The sequence below is a fragment of the Hermetia illucens genome, chromosome 1, assembly GCF_905115235.1.
Source record: "Hermetia illucens chromosome 1, iHerIll2.2.curated.20191125, whole genome shotgun sequence".
In the NCBI taxonomy this organism is placed as follows: domain Eukaryota; kingdom Metazoa; phylum Arthropoda; class Insecta; order Diptera; family Stratiomyidae; genus Hermetia; species Hermetia illucens.
The window spans coordinates 74,458,097-74,473,248 of NC_051849.1; the positions used below are offsets into that span (position 1 = coordinate 74,458,097).

General features: G+C 43.9%; 1 protein-coding gene across 1 annotated transcript; it reads right to left on the reverse strand.

Annotated features, from left to right (window-relative positions):
- Positions 1-1,118: 1,118 nt before the first annotated feature.
- LOC119661609 (carbonic anhydrase 1-like) lies at positions 1,119-14,535 on the reverse strand. The gene is made up of 7 exons (XM_038071025.1): positions 14,362-14,535; positions 14,251-14,301; positions 14,158-14,190; positions 2,008-2,163; positions 1,819-1,945; positions 1,423-1,756; positions 1,119-1,275 (listed from the first exon to the last, which is right to left on the reverse strand). Exons 1-7 carry the CDS (start codon positions 14,393-14,395, stop codon positions 1,165-1,167), a joined length of 846 nt encoding a protein of 281 aa, XP_037926953.1. The 5' UTR covers positions 14,396-14,535; the 3' UTR covers positions 1,119-1,164.
- Between the last annotated feature and the right edge of the window lie 617 nt (positions 14,536-15,152).

Genomic DNA, 15,152 nt, shown 5'->3' on the forward strand with positions numbered 1-15,152 from the left:
GACAGCTTGCAAGGTCCGGCCAAAACATTATTTCGTCACGACCATGATGTTTTTCGATGAATTGCTTCAATTTCGGCAAGCATTGGCCGATATAAATGTCAGCATTGATCGCTTCTGATTTGTTTGATCGAATCAAAGGCTCTGAAACACCCTTCGATGAAATGGCTGCCCTCACCAACACCTTTGGTTCAAATTTTGATTTGCCGGCATATTTAACATCATCTGCTGTTGCTTCAATGTTGTCAGTATAAAAGCCGTCGTTGCCACTCAATTCATGATGCGAGAATGTGAAGTACGATTCATCATCCAAAATTATGGATTTTCCATTCGCAAAGTGTTTGTCACGAAGTGCACGGCAGCATTTTGGTATTTTTTCGAGTTGTTGTTGTGTATATTTTGGTGCTCGTCGACGTTTACGATAAATTACGTTGATTTTCTTCAAAATACGATGGACTGTATCTTTCGAAACACCAAATGTTCGTCCCAATTTGCGTGTTGATTGACCAACCTTGTTTTTCGCACTTGATAGCAGACTTATGACTGTTCTGGCACCTAATTTGGATGGACCACCGCATTGCTTTTTGTTTTCGGGCTCTTTACCATCGCGACAATCCTTCAGAACACGGAAAATTGTTCTGCGAGAGATTGGCTTGTCTTTGAACATTTCAAGAATTTCACTAGAACTTAGTCCGCCAAACATGTTGGCGACAGATTTCCGTAAATCGAGCTTGTACGACATTTTGAATGGATCTAACTGCACAATTTGAGTTTGACAGTTCAGTAGGAGTACAGTTAAGTGTGACTAGTGCATTGGTTTACATTTGTGTGTTTGTTTATGCAATCAAATAAACGCCTGAAGTTAGTGCCAAAATACATGATACACCCGTTATATGGTGTAGTGGCTCTTCTCCAGGAAACCGGTCCCTGCCCGTCGCATCTCTTGCAACGCTGTCACATCAGCCTTATATTGCGACAGGGTAGCGGTTAGCTGCTCAGCAGTATATAGTATATTTCCGCCGGACAACCATCGATTATGTAGTAAAAACGGGAGTTTACATAGCATATATTGCACTGGAATTTACCTTACACAAAGGAAGTTACAAACTAAAAGCATCACAAAAATAAATTAGTCTGGATTTTTTCAGGCCGTCATCTTTATTTATACTATTCCAAAGTGTGTACGATGATAGGACGATTATTTGTTGGTTGTAGCCTTCGACAGTTGGAGAGTAGTTTTCTTCCGTCTTCCGCTTTGATTGATTGAAACATTTTGATCTGAAAAATATCCAGATTAAATTTCAAATAAAGTGGTGGAAACTGAAATCGAAACCATGAATTAAGGAAGGTGGAGTGATCGACAAATTTCCAATGTCTGCAGAAGTTGTATGCACGCTTTTATTACACAAGAAAAGGCGCACTTACTTGATCTTCCGAAACAGTGGAAGGTTGACGGTATATAATCCAGGTAACACTTTCGTTGCAAGGTGGTTGACATAAGGACCCCTGATATGTGAAATAAACCGTAGTATCTTCAGGTAGCAGTTCTTTGATGCAGATTGGTTCTTCTAGATAAGTTCCTTGCCCTGGCTTCTGAACCGCACTAATCTGCTTCAATATGTTGTGAAGATGCTGATTGGGTTCGTTCGACAATCTATACAGTACTGCTATTATAGCCAGACCATCCTCTTGCCCTGAAGCTTCTTCGAAAGTTTTATATTTCGCATTTCTATGGACTAAATGCATTTCTAACATCAAACTGCAAATAAAAGTCCATTTACTGCTGTTTTGAAAATTAGTTAAACTTTGCATAGTCCTTACAATTTTTCGGGTTCAATGGAATGTTCAGTCTTATTCCAGTGCCAGTGAACGTCTTCCAGAGTATAGTAGCCTTTCAGTGGACCGCCACTCATCAATATCCCGAGTCCAAATGGAACGTTGATGTGCACTGCAAATGGGCGTTTTGTTGCTGTGAATTGGGCTGAGTTAATGTATTGATTCTTCAAGTACCACTGTATCCTGTGTTGGTAATTTTGAAATATTTGAATTTTCGGAAATAATTCATTCCAATCAGTCTTGGTAGTTGTGCTTTTTCGGCATTGTTGATATTTAAAAGGATGGGACTTTGTTTTTGTCCATTAGCGCATAGTCCTTCCCACGCACCATCTGCATATGAATTAGTTTTGAAGCTATTAGACAAAATGAAACATTACATATTGAAGGTTGACTAAACGGAAGGAAATTCTACGTTTTAACCACTTCTTAACAGTGAAACCTTCTTTGTCAATGTGGCTTAGGGGTTGCATGGTACTTTTTATTTTGTCGATGAAAACTTGAAGGACTGATGGTCATTCTACAGTACTACCAAGCTCATCAGGGGCCCAAATCCTGAGTTGTTGGCGCTGTTGGACGGAACAGTATCTTCATAGCTGTTTATCCAGGAAGTGCCCTTTCGCCACTCAATTTCCTTTAAGTAATGTGCACAATGACGAAATCTATGAGCGATACCATGACCGTCCGGTTGTGGATAAAATCCGGCTCAATAGGTTACGGTGGGCGGGTCACTTAATCCGTATGGATGAAGATGATCCCACCCGGAAAGTCTATAAGGGCAATATCTATGGTAGGAAAAGAAGACGAGGCAGACCCTGCCTAAGATGGAGCGATGGCGTGGGCCAGGACGCCAGACAGCTTTTAGGGATATCGAATTGGTGGACCTCGGCGCAAAACCGGGATGTCTGGAGTTCCTTATTAAGGTAGGCCTAGACCGGATACCGGTTGTTGCGCCGTTGATGATGATGATGAATGTGCAATGACTTAGTCGACATCCAGCGTCTAACACTCTACACACTAGCTTACGCAAATATTTTCGTAGCGTCACACAATGAAGTTAACCTTGGGCGTGATCGTTTCGTGGAGCACGGTTTATGGCTAAATCTGAAGAAATATGGTTTCTAACGACCGACATCAAAGGGTCCGTGATTAAATGCACTAAAGAATTACCTCACGGTCAAGCCTAAGCCCGGAATTCACCTATGCGATTTTCTATGCTTTTAAATGCTGGAGAGCTGCTCCGCGGCTAATGAGAAGAATTTCAATCCTTCTAAGAGGACGTTTGTGAACGATATGGTCAGGCTCAAAGTCAAGAAATTATGGGAATAGTGCTTTGGATATTAAGGTTATGTCATCCCCGCTGATAACTAGCTGGCTGAAGTTAAAAACAATAAGTAAATCTCGCTACCGCCAGTATAAAAACTAATCCATGGGCGAAATAGGCGAAATTACAATTTGAACTCGTAGTAGGTATAGAGGTTGATAACCAACCTGTAGTAAAGTATACCTATAGCAAAAAAAAGTAGATAGATGCTAATCCTCACTTTCTGACTTGTGAATTACTCGTTACTAGGTAAATTTGGTTCTAATTGGGGAGAAAATTGTTAACATCATTGGCCAAGCATGCTCTATGAGTGCATCATATAGGTCGAGTGGAAGTCATCTGATGGCTGCCTGTGTGATCCGCAGTATCTTTAGTAGCTTGGTGATAGCTTTCTTCATGACATGATCGGGAAGGATGCTCAGAATCTTTTTCTTCAGCCTTTGTCCAGCTCACAAGCGGGGTAGGCTCGTCGTGATCGGTTCCGCCATTTGGCTCTATCGAATGTCTGACCTGGATGTAATTGCGAGGCTTCCAAATCGGCATCTAGTGTATTAAGCCACTGTTGTTTCGGCGGGCCTTTTGGTCGCTTACCATCGACTTCGATGTTCAGACCAATCTTGGCAAAAGAATTCTCGTTAGCACGAATTGTGTGACCATACCATCGAAGACGCCTCTCTCGCAATTTTGCCACGATCGGTGCAACCCCATAACGATGGCGAATATCCTCATTTCGGATGTGATCAAAACGTTGCACGCCACTAGTCCAACGCAACATCTTCTTCTTCATTACCGCAAGACGCCGTTCATTGTCTTTTATAGTCGGCCAACATTGCAGAGACCGCTTTGTTGATCGTGTCTTTCATTTGGTTCAACGATTTTTCTACATTCATAATGGTCGGTAATCATGTGAATGAGATCATTTCTTCTATCTCCTCACGAAATCACCACCATTTAATGCGCCGCGGGCCAGTGCTTGCTCCTGCTGTTTTATCGGCGGCTTAATTCGTAGGACGGCAATCAATGGCCGATGTTGAGGTGCGATGGTCTCATAGGGAACGGCTTTGCAATCAGTGATAGTGGTAAAATGTCGACGTCTTATGAGAAGATAGTCGATTTGCGTTTTACTTTTCCCACCATAAAATGTAAGAAGATGAGACAATTGTTTGATGAATCATGTATTCATAAGTACAAGGTCATGGGTGTCCGCAAAATCGATTATACGCTCGCCACCCTCATTGCACGCTCCGAACTTCTTTCCCCCATGGCACCTGTTACCGTCTGCCTTTTCACCCACATGACCATTAAGCCGTCATCAAGCGCATGACAAGTGTTTTCATCGAGAAGTTGCCAGAGGGCATCTTCCCTGGAATCAGGTCAACCTGTCTGTGGTGCGTACGCGGTGAAGAAGTGAATAGTGCGATCAGCTGATATAATGGTGAGCTTCATTACCCGATCATCAAATCGTTCGACTTTTTTTAATGGCATCACGGAAACCCTCTGAGATGGCAATGCCAGCACCATATTGAGTGTGTGGACTACCAAAATAGAGACTTTTTGTAGCCATTTTTATCGCGTTCGCGTTCAATATCGCGGCTTTTGGCACCAGGCCATCGGGTTTCTTGCAGAACGCAGATATCAACGGGCCTTTTCTGAAGGGCTCTTGCGAATTCCTCGGTGTTTCGAGTTAGGGTACCAATATTTAGCGTGCAAACGCGTATATGTTTTCTTCATTTTGTTTGGAATAACTTGCTTACGCCCTGGCGCCTTCCATGCGTCAAAAACCCTTGCCCATTTCTTGACAGGAGCGGGACCCGTCCTGCCGCGTCCACTGAGGTGGACGCCCTAGTATTTTTCCGAGGCATATGACTCAATCCGATCATCTTACTTCTAACGACATTGTATGCATTTTCTTGGTCGGCCTGTCGCGAGACGTGTCACCAAGAGAGGATTTAGCATAGCGGAATAACTCCAACTATACTCTATTTATCTCTTTCCCTTATCTCAACTTTTTATTTTTTGTGTTTACACAAAACCTTAAAAACTAAAACAAAATAATTCTCTGCGACCCAATTCATAAGAACTCATTTCGTTGTGGTATTGACGAATTGATATGTGATGATGACGTGATGCAGGTTGTAGAGTGCACGAAATTCACAAAAAATTGTAAAGGTTCACCTCCTATAACTTTGCTAATAATAATTGGATTTTCTTCAAACTTGACCAAATTGTGCATTATGTTCTTCATTACACGCCGGGTAAATTTCTAAAATGTGGAAATATACTATTATTAACTTTATTTGTGCAGATATCGGAACCGGATATATTTTGAGGCCTAGATTTCGTAGAGGTGCGCCACTGTGATTTTTTTCAGATTTTTCGGTTGGATAGGTTCTGAGAACGAGACCTGTTACACTTTTTGGGGGTCATATTTTGAGCACTCACTCCTCCATGTTTTACCCAATATCAAATATTGTACCAGTTTCGAAAAGTACTAATTGAGACCTTTTATTTGATACCCCACATGGCTACATTTTGTGAAAAAAAATTTGCACCTTCCATTCACATGTATGGGGAGCCCCCCCTTAAACTTAACACAAGATGGCGCCACTTGCTGCATGTAAAGGGAACACCAGATTACATACTCTCACCAATTTTCGTGACAATCGGTCCAGCCGTTTCTGAATAAATCGGGTGTGACAGACAGACAGACAGACAGACAGACAGACAGACAGACAGACAGACATAACATATAATGTTACAAGTAATTTGGATCTGGAGAAGGAAGTGTTCAAGCGAAGTACGACCTTACCGAGAACACCAGTAGCAAGAACAACCAAGGATGAACTGAAGATGGATCGTTGGACGACAAAAACTGTAACAACACCCACCGCATATGTTCAAGATGCGCGACAGCAAGAGGTGCTCCAGGAACAAGATAAGGATCCATTCAAAAGAAGCTCATCAACTTTGAGATCTCCACCTATGCCAAAGACGATGAAGGACAAAGTACAGGCAAGGTCAACAAACGCCAAAAGTGAAGGACCGTGTAAAAGGGGTAACCCTGCCGGGACTCATAGGGAACAGAGTCCTGATCTGGAGGAATTACCCTTCACCCAGCTTGGGGCAAAAATAGTTGAGCTGTCCGAGTTTATCAAGGACAAGCACAACGTGCACCAAGCCATAAAGAATATGGTGAGGGCTATTAGAGTGCTCTACAATAGATCACAGGAGGAAAAGAATAATAAGGACACGCCGAACCCCGCTGTGCCAACAGTATCACAAGCGACCCAAGTGACGCCTAACCGTACTACCATCGAATCCCAGCGAAATAAGCGAGTACGTGAAAAAGAGGGGGACCCTTTAAATAATCAGCAGGCGTCTAAGAGAAAAAAAGGCGGACAGGACATCCTGAAAACCAACACCAACAGTTCAGGAGGAGGAAAGCATACAGCGAATCTAGGAAACTCGATCAGCGTTGCGAAGCCCAAGACGACCGAAAACGATGGATGGACTAAAGTAACCAAGAAAAAAGCGAAACGAAAAGCAAAAGTGCGAACTCGTCCAGATGCGATTGTTATCTCCAGTAAGGGCAATCTGTCCTACGCGGAGATACTCAAAAAGGTCAAAGCTGATCCCGACCTAAAAGATCTGAGCGGAAATGTGAACAGAATCCGAAGAACCCAGAAAGGGGATCTCATGTTCGAGCTGAAAAGATCCAGCGGTGGCAAAACTGATGACTTTCGCACTCAAGTGAAAAACTCACTTGGGGAGAATGCCGCAGTGCGTGCCCAAAAACATGAGATCTATATACAATGTAAGGATCTCGATGAAGTTACATCGAAAGGAGAAATTTGTACTGCTCTGAAGGAGCAATTCAAGTTGAAAGAACTTACAGAGGAGTCTGTTGTCGGTCTACGGAAAGCCTATGGTGGCACTCAAACGGCCACCATACGAGTGCCAGCGGAGGCAGCGCAGATGTTGTTAGCTGCCGGAAGGGTTCGGATTGGATGGGTTGTTTGCCGTTTAAGGGAGCAAACTTCACTAAAGAGGTGCTTTAGATGCCTCATGTTTGGGCACTTCGCGAAGGCATGCACCAGCAGCATTGATCGATCCGATCGATGCAGAAGGTGTGGGGAGAAAGGTCATATTGCCAGAGAGTGCAATAGGGACCCCAAATGCCTATTGTGCGAAGTAAAAGAGGGACAAGATAACCGGCATATTGCCGGAAGTGGTAAATGTCCTGAATTTAGGAAGGCGCTCACTGCAATGAGAAAATGAGGTTTATCCAAATAAACCTCAATCATTGCAGGGTCGCTCAGGATTTACTTGAGCAGGCCACGTTCGAATCTGAGATGGAAATCGCCATCATAAGCGAACCGTATAGACACCGTCACGGTGGCATATGGGTCAAAGATTCGACTGGGGGAGCGGCGATATGGGCTTGCGGTCGACAGGCCATACAATGTACTGCACGTCAAGCAGGCAGTGGCTTCGTGTGGGCGAAAATAAGTGGTGTATATGTATACAGCTGCTACGCCCCGCCAAGTTTGACACTGTCTGAATTCGAGCAAATGCTTGATAATCTTGTTCTCGACGCGAGGGGACGTAGTCCAAAGGTGATTGCTGGTGATTTCAATGCTTGGGCCCTAGAGTGGGGTAGTAGGGAATCAAATGCTAGGGGGCGCAGTTTATTAGAAGCTTTTGCGCAGATGGACATGGTTCTGGCCAACGAAGGTGCTGTAAACACCTTCCAGAAAGGGAGGTCAGGCTCGGTTGTAGACCTGACCTTTGTCAGCCCTTCGCTGGCGCGTGGTATGTCCTGGTGCGTCAGTGAACGCTACACCCACAGCGATCACCAGGCAATCTTCTTTGAGACATGTGTCGAGCCACAGGCCAAAGAGCTATCATGCCCGAAACCGAGAAAGATTTCAGGCTGGTCTGCAAAATCTTTGGATGAGGAGACCTTCATAGAGGTGTGGTTAGATCAGCCTGATAAAGCAGGCACCTCTACGGAAAGAGCCGTCCATCTGGCTCAATGCATTGCCAAAGCGTGTGACGCGTCCATGCCTAGAAGGTGTTCATTCTCCAGTAGAAGACCAAACTACTGGTGGAATGATGAACTGACCGGCCTTCGATCAGCCTGCCACCGAGCCAGAAGAGTGGCTCAGAGGGCGGTAGGTAGAGTCGAACAGAGACAAAAGGAGCGCGCCTATAAGGCAGCCCGCAAAAACCTCAAGCTCGCCATCCAGCGAAGCAAGAGGGAGTGCTTTAAGGAGCTCTGCTCAGAAGCGAACATAAATCCGTGGGGGAATGCCTACAGAATCGTGATGGGACGATTCAGAGGCCGTTCATCTCCGCAGATCACGTGCCCCACCCTCTTGCTAAAAATCATCCAGGGGTTATTCCCCCAGCAAGAGGAGAGCACCGACACATTCCAACCACCTCTGAATGTGGCGGCAATTCCGCCAGTCACCAGAGACGAGCTGTTGGATATCTGCGGTAGAATAGGAGACAACAAAACGCCGGGCCTGGACGGAGTACCGAATAAGGCCCTTAAGCTTGCCGTGAAATCCAGACCGGACATGTTCGCTGAGTTGTTCGAAGCGTGCATGTCCGAGGGGATATTTCCAATGGCATGGAAGCGGCAGAAGTTGGTACTTCTGCCTAAACCAGGTAAACCTCCAGGTGAACCGTCGTCATATCGACCCATATGTCTCCTGGACACGGTGGGGAAAATGCTAGAGCGGGTAATCTACAATAGATTACTCCCGGTTGTTGAGAGCCAAAGCGGCCTTTCGGATCGGCAGTATGGGTTCCGTAAAGCCAGATCAACCATTGATGCCATCAAATTGGTTACTGGCTTGGCCGAAGATGCAATTCACGGAAAGGGTGGTACCAGCAAATATTGCGTGGTAGTAACCCTGGATGTGAAAAATGCATTCAATTCGGCCAATTGGAATCTAATACGGAAATCTTTAGCGAAGGTTGGTATTCCCGCCTATCTCGCTGCTATCGTCGATAGTTATTTAACTGAAAGGAGGCTCTGGTATGACACCGATGACGGACCGCAGGAGTACGTTGTTTCCGCGGGTGTCCCGCAGGGCTCCGTATTGGGCCCACTACTGTGGAACATCATGTACAACGATGTATTTAATCTTCCCCTTCCGGGGGAAGCCACAGTGGTGGGTTACGCTGACGACATAGCGCTGGTTGTTGTCGCAAAGCATCTTGAAGATGCTGAGTTATACTCAAGTGAGGCAATCGGTGCTGTTAAAAGTTGGCTAAAGAGCTCTGGTCTGACACTTGCGGAGGAAAAAACGGAAGCGGTCCTCATCACTAAGCGCCGGAAGAGAGATTACGCCTGTATTAGAATCGGGAATCATATCGTCACTTCCAAGCCGACCATCAAATACTTGGGAGTGGTGATAGACAGGAAGCTTAGCTATAAACAACATGTGCGGTATGTTTGCGACAAATCATCCACTGCAAGTATGGCCCTGGCAAGGATGATGCCGAACATTGGAGGGCCACGGCATACCTCTAGGTTGCTTATAGCCAGGGTGGTGACCTCGATCATGCTCTATGCGACCCCAGTTTGGAGGGAGGCGTTGTGGATGTCAGGGAACGCTACCAAACTGAGTTCAGTCTACAGGAGGACAGCCCTGAGGGTATGCTCTGCCTTCAGGACTGTCTCAGATGATGCAGCATTCGTCATCTCTGCCCATTGACATCTTGGCAGATGAGATGGCGAACATATACAATGCAAAGCCAACCTCTTCCTCATCGCGGACGAGGAAGACTGAAAGGGAGAGATCCATAAATAGATGGCAAGAGCGGTGGGAACGCTCGGGAAAGGGCCGGTGGACGCACAGGCTCATTCCTGCCATCAAGGAGTGGTTGGAGAGACGACACGGTGAGATTAATTATAATCTCACCCAGTTTCTCACGGGGCACGGAGGATATCTCCAATACCTTCACAGGTTTAAGTTGGAGACCTCACCCGATTGTCCAAATTGCAATGGAGTCCCAGAGGACCCAGAGCATGTATTCTTCCACTGTCCGAGATTTGTGGAAGAAAGGAGGAATCTAGAGGAGACTCTAGGGGAGGTGCTGGTACCAGAAAATCTGGTGCCGAAAATGCTAGCACATCAAGAGAATTGGGATGCGGTAAACTCCATGATCGCATCTATCCAAAATAAACTGCGAAAAGCAGAGGAGAGGAGAAAAACGCGGTCACGTGCGCCGCGTATAGAAGAAAGGTGACAAAGCTAGAGTGAGCTGACTCCGCCCCGTGATGTAATACCTTATGGTGGTTCCGCGGGGCAGGGAGGGAGTCGGGGGTGGTTTTAGTGGGTAAAAATCCCACACGCTGGTGTGTCCAGACCAGTGTCTTTTTCCTCCTCAACAAAAAAAAAACAGACAGACAGACGGACAGATAGACACCGTCTCGATTCTAATAAGGTTTTGTTTCACACAAAACCTTAAAAAGGACAGCGGAGAGCTGCATCAACAAGGATGAGTAGGTGAACCAATTTGCATGCTGCGTAAAAGCAAGAAAAACGGGAATTATTGGCATATTGCAAGGGCAGCAGGTTCCCGGGGCATAAGAGAGCCCTCAACGCAAATTGTATCAACTTCATCAATTGTGAGGCGGCGCAGGACTTACTCTTGCAGAGCATCCACGAGGAAAATATTGATTTTGACATAATAATTAGCGAATATAACAAGGGAGATTTCACGCAGTGCAGCAATTTTAGAGGTATCACCTTGCTGAGTATAATTTGTAAAATATTATCATCTGCTCATAACAAAGAGGCTTTACTCCAGCCAAATCAGCAACAGATCAGATTTGCTCTGCGGCAAGCGATGGGAAAACTGTTGGAATATGGCCAACAGGTGCACCATCTTTTCATCGACTTTAAGGCCACCTATGATAGCCTAGCCAGGGTACAACTATACATGGTGATGGGAGAATCCGGTATCTTGACCAAATCGACAAGATTGACTAGGATCATCCTGACCAGTGTGCGAGGCCGAATAAAAGCAGCAGGATCACTGTTGAGACCATTCGACATTAATAACCGTTTAAGACTAGGAGATGCTCTATTATGCACCCTTTTTAACCTGACTCTGGAAAAAGTGATCCGTGATGCTGATGTTAATGCGACAGGCACCAACTTTCTAAGTCCACCCAACTACTGCCCTATGCTAACGATATCGACATCATGCGAAGAACAACCAGAGATGTATAATGAACCTTCATTCATTAATGAAGGCAAGATGAAATACATATATGTCAGCTACACAAACCAATGAGGCAAAAACATCAAATGTCATTGACCAAATGAGACCATTGATTATTTTTAAGGTTTTGTGTAAAACAAAACTTTGTTGATGGTTTACTGCCTGTCTGTCTGTCGCATGTATGCAATGATTTACATCGTTCTAGGTGGAACTTAAGCGGGTCTCCATACATAGAAAGGGGGGGCAGTAGTGTAAAATTTTCTTTTGCTAAATATAGTCATCTGGGGTATCAAATGAAAGGTCTCGATTACTATTCAGTTTTGACATTTAATGCAAAAGAATGAAAGGCAGGGGCTGGAAATTGGTCATTCCTTACGGAGACCCAGTCTTAGAACCTACTCAACCGAAAATTCTGAAATCCAATATACCCTCCATACCAATTTCCGTTCAAACAAAGTCAATAATAATACTATAATTTTTATTAAGGGTTAATAGCAGAATCATGAAATTTTCAGTTATATTGATGGCAGAGGGATTTGTAATCGTGACTGGATATCGTATACCAAGCGAGTTAGCTTTGAGTACCTGAGTCATATCAGGGTAATAATCTCGAATGAGCGCAATGCTGACCGCATTGCCTCCTACAGGGTACTTTAATTCTGTGGTATACCATTACGGTCTTAAATGAAGTGCTTTAACACAATTCAAGGCCCTGATCCAAAATGAATTGTTGCGCCAACGATTATTATTATTATAAAGGTCAGAATATAAGACATGATCCTACCAAATTTGGTGGAAATCACAACATCACTATCGAAGTTATAGTAGCTCAAAGTTGTCACTCCAATGCAAACTCTAAGACTTTGAATGTCAGTGGCACGCTGATATAATATATGCATATATGTACATTACATGCAAATGGAACCAATGTCCACTCAAATATTTTTATATAAGAAATACACAAAGCCTTTCATACTTGAATCGTAGGGTTATTGGCTGCGAACAGAGTCTATTTCAGCGCACACAAATTGTTTCACTCGAAGTGCCCCACCATAGGGTCAAAGCTCACTTGGGTACAAAACAATAACCTTGTTAGTCCTCAAATATTTCTGGGAGACTTTGGTTCTTATCAAGAAAAATTTGCGAATTCTTGACGGTGTTGGAAAGAAGAATCCTCCAAAGATTTTTTGGTCCCCTATATAACGAGGAACTCTATGACCGTATAGGTGAAGATAGTCCAGCCCGAAAAGTCTATAAGAGGAATGTCTATCGTAGAAAAGGAAGACGAGATGACGTAGGCCAGGACGCCAGGCAGCTTTTAGGGATATCGATTTGGTGAACTTTGGTGCAAAACGGGGATGCCTGGAGTTCCTTATTCAGGCAGGCCTAGACCGGATACCGGTTGTTGCGCCGTTGATGGTGATGATTTAGCGAACCATATTGGGATCCCGGTGGTGGTATTTAGAACAGAGGTATTATGAGTTTGCCCTTGACCAGGCTTTTCAGGAAGAGGTGGAATATCCAGAAGGTAAGTTTATGAGGGCGAGATCGGAAGAAATCTACATAAGAAACTGCTATGCCCCTCGCAACACTCCTCTTTTCAAATAGGCGAATATGAATTGCGCTCCAAAAAGAGCTCTCGCAGAACCTGAGTGGGGTGTGAAGGATTTTGCGGGGTCGACATTTTACGCGGTGCCTGAGGCCGTTATTCACCTGAAAAGGTCATTCAGATAACCCAATCGGTCACGAAAACATGTATTAAGTATGGTGGAATTCTAGCGGGCACTATACCGTGTCGGTGTTAGATGTCAAAAAACGCAATCTACTTCCTCAACTGGAGCTGAATTGAAGGTTTTTTGTCTGAAGAAGACTCATTTATTAAAAGAAGATTTCTGGTGAGCGTGGCTAAAATTACTTTTCGAGGAGCAGTAAAGTTTTACCTGGAAAAAGTTTTCAAGGGCTCATATAGTATTGCTTGTCAAAAGGCAGCCAATGCCACTGCGGGACTTGCTGGAATATATAGTCGATAGTCGACATATAATACTTGCGGGAGAAATGAGTTTGTTGTCACATACCAGACTTATAGAAGCAGGCGGAGAACGCAGCAATGCCACAAGGTTGGGGTCACGTGATCCTTAACAACGCAGAAGTTCATTCCTAACATTAGAGAATTGCCCGAGCGAGGACCCAGGAAATCAACCACCATATTGCCGAGTTTCTCATAGGAAACGGCGGTTGCTCAGGCAGTTTCTACACCGATTTGGATTGAATGATGCCGTGAATTCTCTTGGATACTTCAGCCTATCACATAGTATGTAATTTTTCACTGCCTGAAATTTTTGGGTAAAAGAAATAATTTGAAGTGGAGCTGGGAGATTGGGTACGGAAAAATATGTAAGGAAAAGTGCGGAGATATGAAGTAACATATCAGCAATCTCCAGGATATACTCTTTCCACTGATTATTTGGAAGACTGGAGGGCACGTGAGGCAGTGGCTGAACATAATTAAGAGACTAATTTTTACATTTATATTTATGGATATGTTGCCGTATATTGCATATAGTCGCGTGAGTAGAAAGTAAGTGGAAGCTTCTTAGAATTCATTTATGCAAACGGTACGTCCTACCAATTAGAGCATTGGTTGCGACGATGCTTCTATATACTATATATCACAAGGAGTGCTTCTGTAAATTCTGAAGAAAAAATAACTTGTCACGCCGGTAAAACACGCTGTAATAACAGATTTTTCAGACAGTTACCTTTTCCGTGATTGTTCAAAAACCAACGTTGGGCTGGAAAAATGTATCAAAATTAACAAGTTTTACTATATACAATTAAAATTTTATGATTACGAGATTCTTCCATTTCTTTTGCTCTTTCATATAATGCAGCATAAAATGCACCTGTTGAGAAAACCAAAGTTGAATTACAAAAGATGAACGTTCCGGCAATTTGTCTCTTACTTAAAACAATGCACGAGAACCGTTTGATACTCATATTTTACCCACAATAACCACAATACTTTAAAATTTCCCAAATTAAGCGAAAGTCCTAACGTTTAAAACAAAGACGATAAAAACTAAAGACTAAAAATTTGAATCAATCCGATGAAAAAGTCAAAATAGATACTGACTTTATTGACTGTATTGCAGAAGCTAACTTAGATGGCTGGAATATTTGCCACGCTAGATAATGGATCTGGTGTGATAGACAGTGGTAAGGAGCAGTACAGCTTTGGCCCATATACCGAGGACAAGGAAGCAAGCAGAAGTGGTTTTCACTCTGAAAGTGGGCAAAAAGGAACCTTTTTGTCTGAAACCAATTTGCTTGACTGACTGACTTTTTTTAATGAAAGCAGCGGAGAAGATACTGAACCATTGCATAGAACTAACTTCGAACCCACAATCTTTTACATTCGTGCCAAAATATTTACCCAGCAAGAAGATCAACCGAAACTGTCTTGTATCAGTTAACGGATACGCCACGCGACGTTATAGTTACCTAACAAATAGTTCTATGTGCGTTTTTGGACATCGGAGTTGCTGTCGATAACATCTCGCATGGGAAGATACAATCTTGTCCACATGCTATCATTGGTAAGATGGAGTATAGTATACTTACATTCGTTCTTTTTTGGGAGTAGGGTTGGTGAATGCTTTGAGGCCCAGAGTTTTCGACTCCCGCAACAGTACACCGTCGGACTACCAACTAAACACCTCCTTGTGATTAGAGAAACAGTCTCAAACCGTTTGGC